The sequence below is a fragment of the Lepus europaeus genome, chromosome 20 (genome assembly GCF_033115175.1).
Source record: "Lepus europaeus isolate LE1 chromosome 20, mLepTim1.pri, whole genome shotgun sequence".
Taxonomy (NCBI): Eukaryota; Metazoa; Chordata; class Mammalia; order Lagomorpha; family Leporidae; genus Lepus; species Lepus europaeus.
This window is the reverse complement of record NC_084846.1, coordinates 40,666,362-40,686,704: the sequence shown is the minus strand read 5'-3', so window position 1 is coordinate 40,686,704 and position 20,343 is coordinate 40,666,362. Positions and strand designations below refer to the sequence as shown.

General features: G+C 41.0%; 1 protein-coding gene across 1 annotated transcript in view; it reads left to right on the top strand.

Moving 5' to 3' along the window:
• Positions 1-20,343, top strand: part of VPS41 (VPS41 subunit of HOPS complex) — a 191,128-nt gene that overhangs the window by 135,631 nt on the left and 35,154 nt on the right. Inside the window, 10 exon segments of the mRNA XM_062178061.1 lie at positions 4,507-4,604; positions 7,925-7,975; positions 7,977-8,055; positions 9,487-9,602; positions 10,872-10,928; positions 13,868-13,929; positions 16,031-16,112; positions 17,902-17,994; positions 18,561-18,688; positions 20,031-20,175. Of these exon segments, the coding sequence (XP_062034045.1) occupies positions 4,507-4,604; positions 7,925-7,975; positions 7,977-8,055; positions 9,487-9,602; positions 10,872-10,928; positions 13,868-13,929; positions 16,031-16,112; positions 17,902-17,994; positions 18,561-18,688; positions 20,031-20,175 (911 nt within the window).

The window sequence follows — 20,343 nt, the reverse complement described above, 5'->3', positions numbered from 1 at the left end:
GGGGATGATCTTTTTATTTAAATAAAACCTTGATTTTTAGCATTTGCAATCTAATACACATTACAGTTTCTTTTAAGTGAAATACAGAAGTGGTTTTGTCTCATGTTGTCAGTGCCGCTAACAGGCTGATAGTTGTGAGTATTGACACCAATTCCACCCTTGTCCACACCTCTCCAGGAATTACCTTTTCCTGCCTTGCACCCTTTATTACTTTATACCTATTCCCATTTTTGCAGATCGCATGAGGTGTTTTTCATATTTCTGTAAATACACAGGCTTAAACTCTTCCATACATCAGGGCCAAGATCTTCGGCATCCTGATGCTTCTGGAAGAGAACCTCGTGCATAATTGGGTGCCCAGACGCTCTTTACTGAACTGAGTTGCTGGTAACCCTCCGAGCTTTCAGACTCAAGGTATAAGAGCCCTTTAAAAGGTCAGGGGAAAATGGAATTGTGTTTATTTTGGTGCAGAAACTCTTTGATGTTTTTGTGAAGGGATGAAGACTGAGCAGGTGCAGCCGTTTTGCTGGTCTCGAGCACCAGTTGGCTTCTGTAGTGTGTCTAGGAATGCCAGAGTGCAGAGTGCTGCCACGCGCATCGGGATGCGGAAGGCTGCATGGCAGTTGTAGCGCCCCCTATGCTGGTCTTCATCAGAACACTGTGTGTGCGAACACAGCACATGCGCTGCAAGGCTCTGGAACATTCCTGGGTCTGAAGTACAGCTGTGGTCTTGTGGGTCCCTCTGGAAACGGAGTCCCCACCCAGCAGCTTTTGCTTTCTGTTTCTTATATTCTGTAAATATAATAGAATTTGTGTTTGTTTTCTTTGTGATTTATCTTTTCCAAATGATTGCCTTAAAGATGAGTTTTTATGCTTCCTGACCACTAAGCCACCTATATTCAAACTGGGTTACCTTTAGGACAAAAGAGAAAGATTTTTATCAAAATGATTTGTCATTGGTATGTAATTTCTGGAAAAACAAAGTGAACTGTCTATTGGTCCACTCTGAGTTTGAAGTATAAAGCTAGTAATTACTTGGAGATACTTCACAAAGCCCATAAACTTTTGCATATTTTATGTATGCTCTTTGGAAGAAAAATGTTGCCATTCAACATTTCTTTCTCTAAATCATAGTAGTATTCTTTATACCATCTTGTTTATTCTGACAACACTGGTTCTGGCTAACCCTTCCTGGATTCAGCATTAATATAAAGAATACATTGAATCATATTACATCTAAAAGCAGTCATGTTTTGTTACATTAGTAGAGTTATGGAAAAATAAGATGCCAGTGTTCATTCTCAAATGTCTTATTTTAAGAACAGCTACAGACATTTTCCTAAATCAGCAACTCAGATACAGAAGTGAGTTCTATCTCACATGGTATGCTTTCTAGTGGTCATAATGGAGATGAATTGCTGAGTGATAAAGCTATTAATTTGGAACTCTTTATGTGTGGATCATACTGGGTGTTATTATAATTTTGTTTTCTGTAAGAAAATTTTTATTGAGAAATTACTCTAACAAAAATAAAAGAATGATTTCGTTCCAATTTTATACACATTAGTAATTTGATTAACCGAGCCTCTGAAAATTTTGACAGTATTATTTTTGTATACTGCAAAAATTTTTCTTCATAAATTTTTGGGGTCACTTTATAATTTATCCACTGCATATAGTCTTTTTCTAAATTATTACTAATTATCAGTGACTAAAGACCTGTAAGATTTATTGTTTAATAAATATTCATTATAGTATGTGGAACTGAGAGGTGAAATAGATATGTACTTCTTTAATCTTTCGTTTAAGCATATTAGAAATTCTGTCATGTCCTTAATTAGAAAACAGGAAATTTGCTGTGTTCCTCGTCAAGCTGCTTTGGAGCGAAGCATCAGGATACTGAGGAGGAAAGATCTGGATAGGATTCCTTCTGGCTTCTCTGTTCTATGTCTTGCAGCAGCCTTCAGGCACAGTTACCACCTGCAGGAGAGCTGTGTGCTGCTGCCTGTCAGTGAGTTCAGGTGGCCCACTTGGCTCCCCCAGTGGGAAGAGTCCCTTGGCACCCACTGCTGCTTTGCCATTAGGTGGTGTTTTCTCATGGGTGTCTATGGAAGGCAAGCCCAGCAAAGCCTCCTTCTGGGTCCCACAAGGACAGTGTCTGAGGTATCTCTGATTCTCTATTCTTCACCCAGGTTGCTGGTGAGGGACTAGTATGTGTAGCATTTCAACAATGCAGTATGCTGTTGTAGAACAGAACTCAAGTTCACTTCTACCAATCAGAATTAACAACCTCAGGAGTAGCTGAAAGCTCTCGTTAATGTGCCCATATGTCTTTTAGAAGGTGAAAATGCTACTTCTTCCATCGCTAGATGCTGTGTGGCCTCATAGTGTTCAGTAGCATCTCATACTTCCAGGTGTTCCCATTCATGGGCGTCCCCCAACCCTTGCCCCAGCACCTTGAGCTTCTCTAGAACCTTCCTCAGCCCAGCTCTGCTGGGGGTACTTGTCTCTGCACGTACAGCTGTGTTAGAGTTGGACTGCGTTGGAGCTGGGTCTCCATGGTGAACATTTATGACATTACTGCTTTACCAGAATGATTTTTTGGTGCATAGATAAAAATATTCAATTCAGGCCCACAGAGGAAAAGAAAAAACGTGTTAAGTGGCAAAACTTTGACAAGAGCACCTGTCCTTGAACTCATCTCTGGTTCTTCCCAAGATAACCACCTATGCAGTCTAACTAAGGCCAAAGTGTGAAAAAATATGACCCTTTAGAAGTTTATACTGCTATTTCACAAGTTTTTTGGTCATCTTCAGTCTTATTTTGGTGTGAAAATTATGTAAACAGTTGTCTATGGACAAGCATTGAAGACTGGCAAAACAAAAAACACTAAGTGATCTGCAAAGGAAAGAGAGTGGAGAAAGAAGAAAAATTTCATTAGCCCCTCATTTCATCTATATTATGGATTTAGTTCTGCTCCCATTCCTTTATCTTGTGGATGGGAAAAGTTATACCCATAGAAGTTAAAGTGACTTGTCCAAGATCAATTTAGTGGAAGTTATAACCCAAATTTCTTGACCTGACGTTCAATATTGTTTCCAACATGATACAGTGAGTTCCCCTACATGGGAAAAGAAAAGTAATTTCATCATAGAAACTAACTAAATCTGTAGCTAATACCCAGAACTGTGGAGAAGATCTGAATCAAGAAACTCTTAGAAAATGTTGCAAGTCCAAATAAAAGTTTACTTCCAGATGAATCCATGAAGTACAGCATGTGATTCCTGGAAGAATGTCAGCCTGTACCTCTGCTGTATCAGGTGGATTTTGCTGTGTAACAGGTAACAGGCCACTCAGAATTCAGTCTGTTAATCTGAAGGTAGCAATCATTTCTCTTTCACAGCAGGTAATCATTACAGTCATACATAGTAATATTTGTACTTCCCCACAAGAGTTCTCTACTAGATCTTTTGGGTCTAGTACAATTGTATCTGTATTGTATTCTTCATACAATATTTCTTATAAATTTTTAAAAATAATGCATTGAGACAGATATCCCATTTTCTGGTTCACTCCCCAAATGCCACTTGGCCAGGGGTTGGCCAAGCTGAAGCCAGGAGCCAGGGACCCAGTCTGGTTTCCCATATGGGTGATAGGGACCCAAGTTTTTGAGCCATCCCCTGCTGCCTTGCAGGGTGTGCATTATCAGGAAGTTGGAGGCAGCAGTCAGGGCCAGATACTGAATCCATATGAGATAGTGGTATCATGAGCAGCATCTTAACCACTGTGCCAAAAGCCTGCCCATCCTCTAAATTTTAAATCAGCTATTTTTATAAAGAAAAGTTTATTATTTTTTTCTGACATTTATTTTACTTAAGAAATCCTGGTATCTCATCATAATATCTGTATTTACATGAATTTTTTCTAACTCAAGATCTTTAAATAGAATATTTAATACAAAACCAGCATTTCATAACAATGAGGATACTTCAGAAAGTTCATGGAAAATGGAATTAGAAGGTAAGTTTACTTAGAGGAAATTTTGAAATCCAAGGGTAGTTTTTTCCTAAGACACATTTGACATGAACCTTGTGAAGACCCCTCATGCAAATAGCATCTCTGTTGACATATGTACCACAGTAATGCTCCAACCGAGAAAAACCTGAACGCAGCCATGCGTGTTATTAACAGAGTAGGTTCACGTGGTTTACCCGTGTCATTGTTAAGCTACCTGAGCACCGGGTTACCATTCGTGTTGCTGTCACTGCTGGGTCCAGTCTTGTTTGGGATGGGAATTTTTAGGGCTGGGTTCCTTCCTGCTCCTCCAGTACTGGTGATTGTGAAACACCTTTAGTGCTGAGTGGGGAAAATATGTTCATCCACTCCCCCTTTATGTTAGCTTTGATTAAAGTGAGTCCATCTAGCATTCAAATTCAACGTGTCCCTCTGATTGTCGCTGCCTTTGGCTCCTGTTAATGGTGGCTCCTATTTCCCTTTTGTCTGCAGTGTCTCAGTTTGAAACAGAGTTCTACATCAGCGGACTGGCACCTCTCTGTGATCAGCTTGTCGTACTTTCCTACGTAAAGGAGGTTTCAGAAAAATCGGTAACTGTTTTCTCCCCTGTACAAAGGGGGTGGTGGGGGAGGGGGTGCTCATTGTCAGCATTATACCCAGATGAAGTCAGAGCATCAGCTCTATGCCAAGCGCGACTTTGTGACCTATAAAATCAGGTCAGCAGAGATTGCCCTGTAGACCTAACGTATTTGCCTCTCAAAAGCTTGCACTCCCTCGCCTGCCTTTGTTCCTTCTGCTGCGCAAGAAGAATCATTTTTCCCCTTTTTTCCATCTCTCTTGGTACTTGCGCCAAACGGAATGAAGGATTCCTCTTGCTGAAAGGCGAGGAATGTGAGCTGACAGTGTGCATTAGCGAAATGACAGCAGTGGAGTTGATCGGCTGTACAGCGGGGTCCTGTGGTCAGAGGGAATTACAGAAAGGGCGCTTCATTATTTCCTCTGGTCCAGACATATTTGTTTACTTCCCAGTGGCCTAGTGCTTCTGAGCAGCTCGATTCCTGCTTCGAAAAGGATTGTTGCTGTCTCCCAGGTATTAATGCAGATGACAGTACCTGGAAATGTGTGGCTGATGGCAAGTAACAGATGATCTAAATTTCACTGTGTGTGACTTTGGAATGAAGCCTCTGTCTTTGGCCTGTGCATGGGGCATGTACTGGTCTCCCTTGAAAACTCAGGGCAGGCCCCATTCCCAGCTTGTCCCTATTGTTAGAGTCCAGGGGTCCAGCTAGGAAGGCGTTAGGGGAGGTTTCAATACATAAACCAGGAGAGCTCACTGTAGAGGATTTTCTTTTGGATTTGCAGTAAGTAAGTAAGTGGGTTCTCTTGTTTGTCTCCTCTTCCTCCACCCCACCCCGCTCTTCAAATGGTAAGGAATAAAATGGGGAGAAAAACCTGGGAGCCCTTTTTTGAAGTGGTAGTTTGCTCCTGAGTGTTTCTCTGAGAGAACACTTGCATTAGGAAGCCATCACTATAGTAACCTGAAGCTCTGGGTGCCCATGTTGCTAGGCAATGCAACGCTGTAGACTTAAGTGAACACTCAAACCCACTAAAATCAATAGGGTTGGCTTCTAGGCCTATTGCAGGACATCAGTTTATTATTATTTTATTTATTTTTTGAAAATAAAGAAAAGCAGTGGCTCCTGAGGGAGTAAATACAATGCTTTTTGATGAGGAATGTGGGGAGACTTGAGAATGTGATTGAAAAGAAGTAAAGACAGAAGCAGTAAAATGAAAAAGGAAAGCCTAATAAACAATTGACCAAAGAAAGAAAGGAAGAAAGAGAAAACCTTTGTTAATAAAAGACAGTACTGAAAAGGAATAAAAAGCAAAGGCCAATCACAAAAGCAAGTTAGAAAATGGAATTTTTTCAGAGAAGAAAATGAAGGTCTTGGAAGTGACATTAAGCATTTCACTATAATGCAAATTAAAAAATAAGTTAATAAATATTAAGTTGAAAATTTTTTTAAATCAGGAAAAGAAAAAAAAGTGTGCCAAGTCTAGATATTCATTTTATAGAACACCAAGTAAGTGCATCTTAAATCCATAAATACAGAATAAACTATTAAGATAAAAGGAATAGAGACAGAAGCTTTGTAGCATCCTGCCCCCTTTTGTTTTCTGATATCCAAAAGCTGGTTTAACTCCATTAAATAAAATCCATTTTTATATCATGCGTTATTATCCCCCCGATAGTCTTCATGTGATGCTTTTTCCATTCATGTATGTTGTCACATCTTGTAGTCCTAGCCACATGCTATTCTGTATTGCCCTATTTTTATGAATATTATTCCATTGTTTTTCCATATTTATGTGCAGTCTCCATCATTATCACGCTTAGTAGTTGTGTACTATTCCTTCTGATTGACATACTCTAATTTATTAAGCTGTTCTCCCCATGTTTACTTTTCTTTTACTCGTTAATAAAGCGCAGGAGTGTGAAAAATTGCAGTAAGCACTGGGGATCAAAGATCAACAAAAGGAAGTCCCTGCTCTTAGGAAGTTAACAGATAAGTGGAGCTGTTTGGTCAGGGAACAAAAGGTGAATTGCATGACTGATGCTTTTCTTATAAAGCAGCTTTTTATGTGATATGGTGAGGCAGTTTCAACTTTATTTTGTTTAATTTTTTCCTACATTACTGTTCTGATTTTTATGTATGTTTGTTATAATTAAAAGCAGTCACTTGTTAAAATGTCAAATCACTGAATTTCCCTCTCCATTTTGTTTCTGTTGTCTAAAAACTGAGAAGTTTTTCATTCTTCTGATAATAATAATTGCTATTTTACTTTTGGAATATTTCCAATATGAGATACAAAGCTACTCAGTTAACCTAACGAAATTGGTCAGGAAAATCTAGATGTACTGTTTTATTTAGGAAACCTCGAGATCTGAGTGTAATTCTAGATTTTTTGCATTTGGTTTTACTCATCTGTTTCTTCTCCATACCAGCATCATACTGTTTTAGAAAATGATTCAAGTGTGCATTTTATGTCTGTATGCAGAATACCCAAGAAGCATGCACTTTATAGTAAAATTGATTTAAAATCCAAGACTCACCCTAAGTTTCAGTTTTGCCATATATCCTGATCTTTCCCTTTGCTTACATAACTTTAATCTTAGCTTACTTTTTGATCCTCAGCTCCTTCATCTGTTAAATTAGGAACAATAATACTTGGTGGGGTTAGCTTGGGAAATCTGTCAGAGGAATCTGTGTGCGATCATCTACTAGGCGAGCTGACTGGTCACAGGTTCTCAGTGAATGCCAGCCCCCCACTGCCCCTTCCATATTGCTCTAGAGCCATGTTGTCCAAAGCTATAGTCACTAGCTAAATGTGGCCATTTAAGTAGAATGAAACAAAATGTAAAATTCACCCCTCTCCGTTACATCAGCCATGTTTCATGTGTTCATGGGACACCTGTGACTACTGTCTGCCATGTTAGGCAGTGCAGGTCAGAACACTCCCAGCATTCCAGGAAGTTCCAATTTAGACTGCAGCCTGAATCTTTGGCTTTTCACCCTGATGAGGGAATTTACGGTACTGGCAGTGATTTGGCTAATGCCACAGTTTGTGATACTGTCTTTTCTCCCATTCATGTGGAAGAGTGGTAATAAAGTTGGCTAAGTACAAGGCCACTGTCTTTGTGCTACCTGTACCCTGGGAGTTGACACAGTGATACTTGTCCTGTTTATCTCATGCAAAAGGGCAGGAAGTAAGAGTGATTGGAGGGTGTCCGTGGCGGGCTGTTACAGGGCCATCTGTGTCCCGAGATGTTTAAACTCCGGCGAGTATGAATTTGTGTAACTTACAAAAATGTAGTTAAATAAGCCTCTCCCTTCTGCTTTGTCTCCAGGAAAGAGAATACTGTGCCCGGCCTAGACTGGACATCATCCAGCCACTTTCCCGAGACGTGCGAGGAGATCTCTTCGGATGCGCTGACGGTCCGAGGCTTTCAAGAGAATGAGTGCAGAGATTATCATTTAGGTGAGACTTGGTAAAGATCTGGCTCACTTGGTTTCTGTACTTTTGCTTACCTCCCTTCTACTTTACTCATACAAAAGGGAATTCCAATCCAGGTGTAGAAAACATCTTAGTATCTGGCGGGCCTCTTATGTTGAAAATGACGGTATCTGGGCCCAGAGTATCTGGACCACGGAACCTGCCTGAGTTACAGCAACAAGGGAAGACTAGACACGGGCCAGGACTGAAGTGAGGAGTTGATGCTTTACTTTTTCAGTTACTGTGCTAACAGCTTCAGCGCCATTCAACCTGATGTCATACAGTGTGACTCTGGTTGTCGTATCACTCCCAGCTTTGTGTCCCTGGGAGGTTTGCACAGGGACGGTGGAAAAGTTCTCTGTGACCAAGTGCTCAGAGCCCACATTGGGCATTTGGTGAACATTTGTTGTGTGAATAAATGAATATACCAATCACTGCTGAGAAACAAAGGGGAATCACTGCATCATACCCCTGTAAAATACGTTAATGAGAACAGAAGAGTGAAACTTTTTAGAAATCCTTTTCTGCTTTAAAAACAATGGACAGCTTTTGAGAACGTTTGCAGTTGTCATTTTGGTCAAAGGAAATGAAGAACTAGTCCACGCACGTTTGAACTTTCTCCTGTGATTCCTGAGCAGCTGCAAACGTGGATTCTGGACGTGGCTAAAGCAGCTGTGACTCCAGAGCGCAAGCATCCAGTCTGGGCATTTCGCTCAGAGCCAACTCTGCCGCACACTTGGAAACCCCTCAGAACAGGTTCTTATAATTGAATTCTGCAGGAAACCCTTGCGATCGGCATTGTGCACAGCATGCTGAAATGATAGATTATGTCCCCAGGGCTTGGGCGTCCGTCATTTATGCTTTAGATGGCCTTGACCTTGATGAGGAGGAAACATTTATTGCCGACTGTAGGGTGTAATTGTTCTGTAAAAATAGAACTGTGCTATAAATGGCCGTAAAGAAAGTTTATATACAGTAGATGGATTCTAACATGCAGTAGACATGGAGAATTTTGAACCCTGTTTTCAGCTGAAGTCAGAATGTTAATGTATTAAATGCAGAATCTTAAACTCACCTTTTAAAAAAAAATTTTGATATTTCCTTTTTGCCTCCTTCCTCCTTCCTTTCCTCACTCCTTTCTTCCCCTCTCTCCTCTTCTGCCTCTCCCTCCCTTCCTCTTCCCCAGCCTGCATCTCTTCCCTTTCAATAGTACCACATTCTTTGCAAACACTGGTATATATTCTGTCATCCTCTATCCTGGCTTCACTTCTCTTCCCTTTCAGCAGAGCTGACACACTTGCTACAGGAATAGACAAGCTTCTATTCAGTCTTAAATTGAGTAGCCAGGTTCCTGCAGCCCTGGCCACGTTTGCTGCTGTTGAATTACCTGAGTCTTCCCTGTGCTTTTACCTGTAGAATCCTCGGAAGGGGAATCACTCTTTTACATCGTGAGTCCGAGAGATGTCGTTGTGGCCAAGGAACGAGACCAAGATGACCACATCGACTGGCTCCTTGAAAAGAAGAAATATGAAGTAGTTTGGGTTTTATTTTCTTCAAAGTATTGACCTGCACTGAAACATAGAAAGAATAAAAGATTTTTGTAGTAAATCTTTCAATTAATTTGCCCAAGCCAAAAATCTGTGCAAGGCTAGTAGGTTTCCAATACCCTCTGCAGAAATTGGGGGACAAGCAGACTGTAGCAAGATTCACTTGCTTTACTAATAAATGGGGGGGGGGGGGGGATGCAGAAGGATGGAGGGAGTAGATTAGACCCAGCCTCTTGGAGTTTATATTTTGTGACTTTTTCCTCCCCAAGGAAATTAAATGGAGCTAGTATTTCAGAGTGGTCCCCGTTATAGTTTAGTGAAATCCATCACTCTATGCTTAGTTCTTATGTAAAAGTAAAGCTATCGAACTGCTAATACTCAGGGTGGTTTGCATAGAATGATGTCTTCAACTTCACTAGGTCTTGGTTTAAATGGACTTGAGTAAATAATGCATGGTGTTTTCTCAAAAAGAAAACCTTTTTCTAGTTCAGTAGCTGCAAAGGCATTATGATGTTGGTTTAGTTAGAGAAGCTCTATAAGTAGGCCTATATACTAATCAATTAAAAACAACAATGAAATGTCCACTATTTGCTGCTCTCAGTTTGTAACTACCTGGAAAGACTTGGGAAAACAATTTTTTTCAATTCATGAACTCTTTAGATTACTATCCAGTTCCCTAACTCAGTCATTTCAACCATATTGCTTTAGATGCAATAGTTTCTTAAAGACATAATTATATGAATCAAACATTTATGTTGGAGAATTACTAGGAAAACCTCCAAAGTAAAATCAGATTTTCAAAAGCTTCATTGTAGATGGACATAAACACAAGCATATAGTTTATTTTTTTATATGAAACACACATGAGAAGTGTCTCTTTGTCTGTGTATTTCATACATATTTAGAATGATAGGCACCTTTTTTTTTTGTTTGGAGCCTTGGAAGCTTTGTTGTGTTTTTTTTTATTTGTGTCTAAAATGTGTTTCCAATATCATAATGTGGAATTCAAATGGAAATGAGAGAAGTCTTCATTTTGGTTGACTGCCTTTGTGTTTGAGGTTGAATTTAGTGAGGCTCATTCAACCATAGCATTGAAAAATTCCAGTGCTTCAAGCAAAAGCCATAGGGAAAATGGGGCTTTATTTATGTAGTCCAGAATGTTAAAACATAATAAATGTAGTGTTTATAACCTCAGTCTCTCTCTTTTTCCCTCTCTCCTTTTCTGCTGCTTTTATCGGGCTTCTGTAAACAAAGGAAGCCTTGATGGCAGCTGAAATTAGCCAAAAGAACATTAAAAGACATAAGATTCTGGTAAGTGCGCAATCTTATTATTTGAAATATAAGTTTATGTTTCCGTAAGTCATAACAAGACTGAAAATAATTTGAAAAGAACAGGTCCTTTGGAGAATTTACTTCAAACTAATTCTCTAGCCTGTGAGGTCATGAATCAGCTTCTGCTTGTAAACAAGAGACTTAACACCTGCTAGGAGGTCGTTGTAGATAATCTGGAAACCATATTTGTGAAATACACTTTAAATCCATAGCTTTCCAGTTATATTTGTGGAAGTTTCTTTAAATCGTAGGTAAAAATCACATTACCACAAAATTTATCAAAAGAATGGTTTCTTAAAACTAGATTGCTTCAATGTCTCCATAATAACAGACTCAGTTGATTGTGTTATGGAGACTAATCTAGGACATCAAATATATTTTATTACATTTCGGGCTCCAGAAAAATCGAGTGTCTGAAAGCCTATTTCTTTGCTAACAGTGACAGTGAACGCGCGCCGGGAGAGCAGAATCATGTCCTTTGGGTGTGAAGGGTCCTTAGACAGCATCCAGCCCAGCGCCCTGGCTTTAAGGATGAAAACGGGAAAGTCAGTCTTTTATGGCTGCGTGGGTTTCAGGACAAATCCCTTCTCCTGCACTTTCCTCACCTGAAGCTCTTCTGTAAAATTCCACATAAAAGCCTTCATTCTACTGGCTGTAGGCAAGGTGATTTGGGAATAGTAGGAGCAAAGAATATCATAGCATCTTTATTTTTCAGTCAAAATTGTGGAGAATAAGCAAGGATTCTGTAAAAACGAAAGGACAAGCATTCCAGCCCTTAGTACAGGTGAAGGGGCAAAGAAACGAGATGGGGTTTGGTCTGCTTGGTTACGTGGCGTAGCTGAGGGACCAAAGGTAGGCCCTGAAGAACGGGGGTCTATCTTGGAGCTGCAGATTGCAGTTTGAGCCTTCAGTCCTACCTCAGATTTCCCTGTTAGAAAGATTCTCTGATGGAGACCGTGGCCCAGAGGGAGGCTAGTTGGTTATCTAAATGGGGAGTGAAATGGCAAAATGAAGGCTCATGGGAGATCCAGTGACTCCGAGTCTTTGGCATGGGGTGTCAGACACTGTGAACGAGAGAGTGAGTGGAAGCCAGGGTGGATCTCAGGCTTCTGCCTGGACTGTGCTGCCATTCACTAACAGAGTTGGGCTTTGTGGGAGGACTGGTGGAACCGAATTCTCTTTTCACCACATTGAGTTTTACGCATCGACAGGACATCCTATCTGGATTCAAAAATAGACGAGAGAATTACCAGCAACAAGTGTCTGTGGGATGTGTGATTTTGGATCAGCCCACACAGCCCTGGTGTATGGCATCAGGGAACAGAGCGAGCTGTAAATGGAACCATCATTCAGGGGATAATACATACAAAACAGATTTGGATTGGCCAGAAGACTGGGTCATGGGAGCTTTGGGGTTAAAGAGGGTTCCATGCTTAAGTAGTTGAGGTTACTGGGTCAAAAAGATAAGACAAGCTCAGCTGGTCAGTTGTTAACTGCTTTGGTTAACCTTAAAGTAACTAGTACATTACTTATTTTCCACGTTACAGAGAGTGAGAAGTGAATAGGAGACAATCAAGTAGAGTAGAAGCTAGATTTTCAGGTTAGCTGTGAAGTGTTAGCAAGGCTGTGACATCATGGCATGGTGGTGGTGACTGTTGGGGTTTGGTATTTTCTGTAAGAGAGACATTTAAACATGCTGACGCCAAATGAAAAAAGCTCAAATAGCGTTGGCATTAAGAACATACTGAGAGAGGGGTGCTGAGCACGCCGCGGTGAGGAGGCGTGGATGTGAGGGGAAGGGCTGCAGGGACTGGCTCTGCAGGGAGACACTGTCTTCTCTGACACAGGACAGACCCTCAGAAAACACTGGGAGCTGTGAGCTGCTTTCAGAGAAATAAAGTAGGCACCCTTTCTTTGTTTGAGCTCGTGTACATTTGAAATAGCATCTGGCTTGCGCTGTGGCTCAGTAGGCTAATCCTCCGCCTTGCGGCACCGGCACACCGGGTTCTAGTCCCGGTTGGGGCACCAGATTCTGTCCCGGTTGCCCCTCTTCCAGTCCAGCTCTCTGCTGTGGCCCGGGAGTGCCGTGGAGGATGGCCCAAGTGCTTGGGCCCTGCACCCACATGGGAGACCAGGAGAAGCACCTGGCTCCTGGCTTCGGATCAGCGCAGTGCGCCAGCCGCAGCACACCGGCCGCAGCGGCCATTGGAGGGTGAACCAACGGAAAAAGGAAGACCTTTCTCTCTCTCTTTCACTGTCCACTCTGCCTGTCAAAAAAAAAAAAAAATAGCATCTTCCACTTAGTACTCATTAAAGAATCCGTAAGCTAATAAAAACTATGGGAGTTTCCTGTCACTCTTGAAATGGTTGTGCCCTGTTTATTAACTGTGCACAGAATTTTTTCTCTAAGCATGATATGATTTTATACCAGACATCCAAAGAAGAAATGAATTACTGCTGTTTCTGCCTTCTGAGAAGAAATTTTACAAGTCTATCATTTTATTACAGCATTTTATTGTATCATTTCTTACAGCACTGCTTTAGCCTTGGGATGGAGTTAGGTGGTTCACACTTTCCTGATAAAAGCCTAAGAACCAGAATTTTATATTCAAGGACAACATGGGATTATTGGGTCAAGTTTCTAGTATCAGAGATTTCCTGTGTAGCAGATCTCTTAGAGGGGAGTAGATTAGGAACCTTTGAAATAGTCACATTTATTTTTGAAAACTTAAGAATTTTATAATATGCATAAGAAAGAAGCAACCATAATTACATAAAGCAAATTTACATGACATGTAAACAGGTGGCAATAAACAGTGCTCACAGAACCCTAATGTCATGTTCTGCTCAGAAATTGGGACTTACTTTCAGTTGTTCCAGCTGAATTTTAAAAATTCCTTCATTTCATTTTTCCCTAGGATATTGGCTTGGCCTATATAAATCACCTGGTGGAGAAAGGAGAATATGACACAGCAGCACGGTAGTAGTGACATGTTCCCAATTATTTGTTAAGATACACGGAATTACGGCCTGCGCCGCAGCTCAATAGGCTAATCCTCCGCCTGCAGCGCCAGCACCCTGGGTTCTAGTCCCGGTCGGGGCACTGGATTCTGTCCAGGTTGCCCCTCTTCCAGGCCAGCTCTCTGCTGTGGCCAGGGAATGCAGTGGAGGATGGCCCAAGTGCTTGGGCCCTGCACCCATATGGGAGACCAGGAGGAAGCACCTGGCTCCTGGCTTCAGATCAGCGCAGCACAGCGGCCATTGGAGGGTAAACCAACAGAAAAGGAAGACCTTTCTCTTTGTCTCTCTCTCTCACTGTCCACTCTGCCTGTCAAAAAAAAAAATATATGTATATATATATAGCACATAAATAAACTTATCTTTAAAAAAACAAAATACATGGAATTGGGTCCAGCGCTGTGGCATAGCAGGTAAAGCCACAACGTACAGTGCCAGCATCCCATATGGGCACAGGTTCAAGTCCTGACTGCTTCACTTCTGATCCAGCTCCCTGCTAAGGCACCTGGGAAAGCAGCAGAGGATGGCCCAAGTCCTTGGGCCTAGCACCCAACATGGGAGACCCAGAGAAAGCTTCTAGCTTCTGGCATCAGATCGGCAACCATTTGGGGAATGAACCAATGAATGGAAGATCTCTCTCTATGCCTGCCTCTCTCTCTCTCTCTCTCTCTCTCTGTCACTGTCTCTCTCTCTCTCTCTCTAACTCTGCCTTTCAAATAAATAACTAAATCTTTGGGGGAAAAAATAAAAGATACATGGAATTGGCCAATGTCGACAATTCTAATTAGCAAACATTTTTTTTCATGTATTTCTAGCAAGGGTAATTTTTGAATATTAATGGTTTCAACCACAGAATGGATTAACATGTATTATCCCTCCAATTACTATCATATTTTCAGCAAAGGAAAATTATTTTTCTCACTAGTTAATGAGAAGTGAGAAGAACCATGAAGTATGTGAGATTTACCTTACTTATAAACTAACAAGTTAACCTGCCCGTTTCATGGGTGCCAGCAGAAGACAGGAGTTGCCTGGATTGGAGCTAAAGGATTCTCTCAACAGTAATCTTAACCAGAGTGCAAGTACACCAGTAGTAGTGGCCAAAGTACTATTATACCAGTTGTGTTAACTGTAATATTGGTATTTTCCCTAATTCCCGTAACACAACACAGTAACGTAGATGACTCTGCCTGTGCTGTGGGTTGTGTTACAGGAGAGAAATCCCGAGTTTAGGGTGTCTGCTCTGGAGGGCTGCCTGAGAAGCAGACATCTCTTTTCTTGTGCTAGCCAGTAGTCAAACCTGCCCTTTGCTCCCGAGGGAGGCCCTACCTGGATCCTCTCATTTTGAGGGCTGTTTGCTTTATAAGCATCCTTGGGAGGTAGTCCATGATTCTGTGCCTCTGCTCACAGTTCAAGCAGAATTGTTTCCAAACAAGAGGGTCAGACCAAATGGAAGTGGTCAGACCCCAGGGTCCCAAGTGAAAGCATAAGTGTTCTGTAGTGGGCCTGTGGGTGAGTGAGGGCTCTGGCTGGTACCCACCTGCATGAGCATGTGGCAGCCCTGGAAGATCACCGCAGGTCTGCTTTCACTATCTTAAGATCATTGAAGAAAATGCGTGCCTTTGGTGTATAAAGTAACACATCCAGATTCTGCACTGTGAGAGCATTGTAATTTTCTGAAGGCTGATTTTAAGTCCTTGTTTAAAACCACACAGGAAGGATCCAGCACTTTTGGGTCTGTTAGTTTCTTCAGAGCAAGAAAAATCTCAAAACCAGCAGTGCTTACCTGGGTAAATAGGAAACTCAGGCTAGGGGGAAGCCCCCAGTCATCTTCTAAAAGATGTTCGTCTTTACTTGCAAGTATTTACAGTACTTGTCAATTTGTTATGCAACCAAGTGAGTAACAGTAATTCCCTTATGTCCATTGGCACTTGAGATAGAAATCTGTCTAAACTCTGGGAAGAAAGATTTATCTAAACCACAGAGGAAAATGTCCACTTATTTCATCTCTGTTTATTGTTTTATTTATACTTTCTTCCTCTCTGGGATGTTTTTATTACCAGCAAATGCCAGAAGATTCTTGGAAAAAATGCAACACTTTGGGAATATGAAGTTTATAAATTTAAAGAAATTGGACAGCTTAAGGTAAGCAAACCTTTAACTCCTTATTTTTACACACAGCTTATTAATATTGAGATGGAAATAAGCTGAAAATAATAGTTCTTTGTTGAGAAGTATTATCCCAGCTGGAAAGAAAGAAAAATCAAACTTGTAGAAACTTTAAAATATAAAAATAATATTTTATGTGTATAAAACATATTATGCATATGATAGGTTTACTTTATTTGCAGTTTTCTTTGTGTTTAGATGGAATTTTCATGTTCTTTTTAATGATTTTGGAAAATAGGTATAATCTCAGTACATTGTAAAACATAAGACTTTTTTGAATTTACTGCAGAAGTAATATATTTTTAATTAACATTTTACCTGTTGGAAATCAAATGGAAAAATTTGACAATGTAGCACTAATAAAATTTTTATATTTGTTTTTAAATCTTTCAGCAATATGCAACATCCAGATCAATCATCAGTTATTCCTGTGTTTAAAATGTTTTTAATTTTTTTCAGTATTTGTGGGCCTTCTGAATGCTCTCTTGGAATTATGGTATAATTTTTTAAAATCATGGTTATTTAGTTCCTCAACCCTCTGACTTGTGCTGTGCTAGTCCCATAAATTTATTCTTCTCCAAGAGGCCCTCAACAAACTTCTTAACGGCGTTTACTGGGCTGTTCCCCAAGGATTTTCTCGGTCCTATGGCCCTCTTTACCCTGATGACTACATAACCCAGATCTCTCTTTGGAATTGTGTGTGATGGGTACTTCTCTTTGTTTATAGTGCTGATAATGACAGCCAAATGAATGTTAACTCTACTTGCTTCCAAAATTTGCCCTCCTTTCATTCTGTTTATCACACACAATAAACCCATTCCCCCATGCTCAACAGCTCAAAGCCACTGTTCTTGAGAACATCTTACCTCTTGGTTCTATTTCATATTCCACCTTGTTGCCATGTCAGCCCCATTGGGTCTCTTCCCTTCCACTCCAGTATCAGCCTGAGCTGTTGGAAGGGCCTTCAGAAAGATCTGTGACTTCCCTAGTACCTATGGCTTCCCTCTTCCCATAGAATAAAATTGGGATTGCTTGCATGGCCCCGCATCTCTTTCCTGTCCAGCCTCATCTCCCTTCAGTGACCCCCGTCTCACATCTGTCGGGCCTCCATAGCACAGATGCACATCCTTGGCTGCACTCCTTTGCTACTGTTTTTTGCCCTGCCAGATGTCCTTCTCTTGCTTTGCCTCACAGACCCCAGCCTCAGTGGGCACGGTTCCCCCCTGCTGCCACAGTCCTGTTACCGCCTCTCATGCAGCACTCAGCACAGAATGGCACAGTTACCTGTGCAGATGTCTGCCTGTGGAGTTCTGAGCTTGTGGGCGATAACGACCCTCGCTCATGACCCAAGCCCAAAGCATGACCATGGTGTGTAGGGGCACTCTAGGGTAACTGATTAGTACTGAAATATTTAACTTCTAACACAACATGGAAAAATACTGTACTAGGAATACAAGAGATATTTTTCCTAAATTCAAAAGATGACTGTGAGTTTTAAAGGTGAATATATTTCAGTTTCTGAAGAAAGGTGACCAGATGACCTATACTCCTTGATTACCTAAGAAGTTGACTTTTATAATCTCTGTGACATTCTCTCTGTTATTATTTAGATTTTCATTAATTCATCAGTAAGACCAGAGAAATAAAGGTTCACTTTGATAATTTTTAAATTAGAAATGTACATTTATATCTTCTGCATAATTATGGTACAGGTTCATTTCACTGCTTTTTGAGGGTTTTTTTCTTTTTTCTCCCTTTCCCTTAGGCTATCAGTCCTTATTTGCCAAGAGGGGATCCAGTTCTGAAGCCACTCATTTACGAAATGATCTTACACGAATTCCTGGAAAGTGATTATGAGGTGTGGCATTCTGCTGTGGGCACATTGACTTGTTCTCAATGGGAAGTTTAGGACATGTAGAGAGCAGAGGCAGGCAGTTCGCCTCACGGTTAAAATGCCAGTTAGGCCGCCCACAACCCCGGCCTCAGCGTTGACAGAACTCTGGGAAACGCTTTCATTGCTGGTTGTTTGGTAAAGAATGTTACAGGTGATACAGATGGAGAGATGTGTAGGGCAAGACATATGGGAAGGGGCTCAGGGCTTCCATGTTCTTGCTACAAAACCTGTCCTTTGATTTGTATGTTAGCTTGATTACTTAGGCATGATTGAACTATTAGCCACTGGGGGATCTGTTCAGCCTTTAGCCCCTGTCCCTTCCCCAGAGGTTGAGGGGTGAAAAATCCTACCCACCTAATCCTGCTTTGATCTTCCAGAACCCCAGCCCCCATCCAGCCAACTGCCTGCACAAGTCACTGTGGAAACTCCAGGGATTATAAAAGTTGTGTGTGCAGGGAGGAGCCAATGTTTATTTCATAAAGTCTTATATGAAGAGCGTCTTTCTTTCTCTGCTTTCTCCCTTTGCATAGGGTTTTGCCACATTGATCCGAGAATGGCCTGGAGATCTGTATAACAATTCGGTAATAGTTCAAGCAGTCCGGGACCACCTGAAGAAAGATAGTCAGAACAAGACTTTACTTAAAACCCTGGCCGAACTGTGAGTATATTTTAGACTTCTTTCTCTAAATCGGTCTTCATTGAAAACTTTTGTATTCAGGAGATTGGGCAAACTCTGAATGAGGAAGATGCCACTTATATTATTTTTCTACCTTTACTAAGAACTTTTCATAAATCTCAAATAACAGTTAGAAGGCAAGGACAGTGTGTGCAACTCTGCAGTTGTGTTGTCAGAGGAATGAGTACCCCAGCCCGCAGCACTGGGAAGAGGCAATACTGGGCAACAGAAGGGCTGCTGGGTTTTAGATCAGGCAAGAAAACCATCTACCAGTGAGCAAGGCTCTGGATTCTGTTATCCTTAGAACTTAGTCAGTTAGCCTCTCGAGCATCAGCTCGTATCTGTACATTACAGGTTTTTTCATGAGATCGTTTTAAGCATTAAATGAAATGTTGTACTAGAGCACCAAGTGTGGTACCTGACTTTCTGGCCTCAGAATGGAAGCTTGGTTGGTATTTTCCATATCTGTTGTGCACTTCTGGTGCCAGATGCCTGGGAGACAGAGATAGATGACACACACTCATGCCCTCAGGGAGCCTCAGGCTGGGGCAGGAAGAGGGACACTGCGAGTCCATCCCAGAAGAAGTCCTGTTGGCTCTTCCCCAGCACCCCACCCCTCTCAGGGGCCCCATCTTCTTACTGCTTTAGCCCAAAACTAAGACATGTTGACCAGAATGGCCTAGAATTCAGGACTGCCTCAGGTTTTCAGCAGAGGGGGTGTGTTTCCCGCATTCTCACTCAGAACACCCATCATCTTCCTTTGGAAAGCTTGTTCTAGATGTCCCTTAGATTTGGCACTACTGTTAATAAAGAACTAGCAATACAGTTCCTGTTTAGCTGGCATTTGGAAGCTGACTTAGGAACTTAACATGAAAAAGTCTAAAGGGAAAGAACGCATTTCAATTCTGTAGAACCCACTTACACATAGGCTTTTGGAAGATAACCCATTTTTCAGCCCAACACTTAGGAATTTTGTTGATTTTTCTCTTACTTAATTGAGAATTTTTCATACTGGTTCATAATTTATTTCTCTGGTATACAGATTTCTATAAAACTTTTGAGATTGAGCACCCCCCCCCATAAAAAAATTTATTACTTGAATATTACAAATTTTCTGAGATTGTGGTGAAATGAAAGACAAGATTCTGAGAATGGAATACTTATTGATCATGTGTAGTTAATTCCCAAGGAATTTTTTTTTGCAATAAACTTTTCCTCTCTGAATAAGTGTTTTAATTTTTAATATTATGCAGCATGATCTGCATATGTATGTTTTAATTAGAGCTATTGAAGACTATTAATTTTGAAACTTTTGCATTACCAGGTACACCTATGACAAAAACTATGGCAATGCTCTGGAAATATACCTTACATTAAGGCATAAAGATGTCTTCCAGTTGATCCACAAGCATAATCTTTTCAGTTCTATCAAGGATAAAATTGTTTTATTAATGGATTTTGATTCAGAGGTAATATGTTTCTTATTTGTGCTGGATAAACTAGCTGTATTATTGTAAATTTGTAATAGTCAGATATCTGTCCAAATGCTGGATTGGTAAAAGAGTCAGGTAGCCTTGCCATCTGCTGATCATGCTGGAAGCACTCTACCAGGTGTAGATGTTATTTTAATAGCTGGC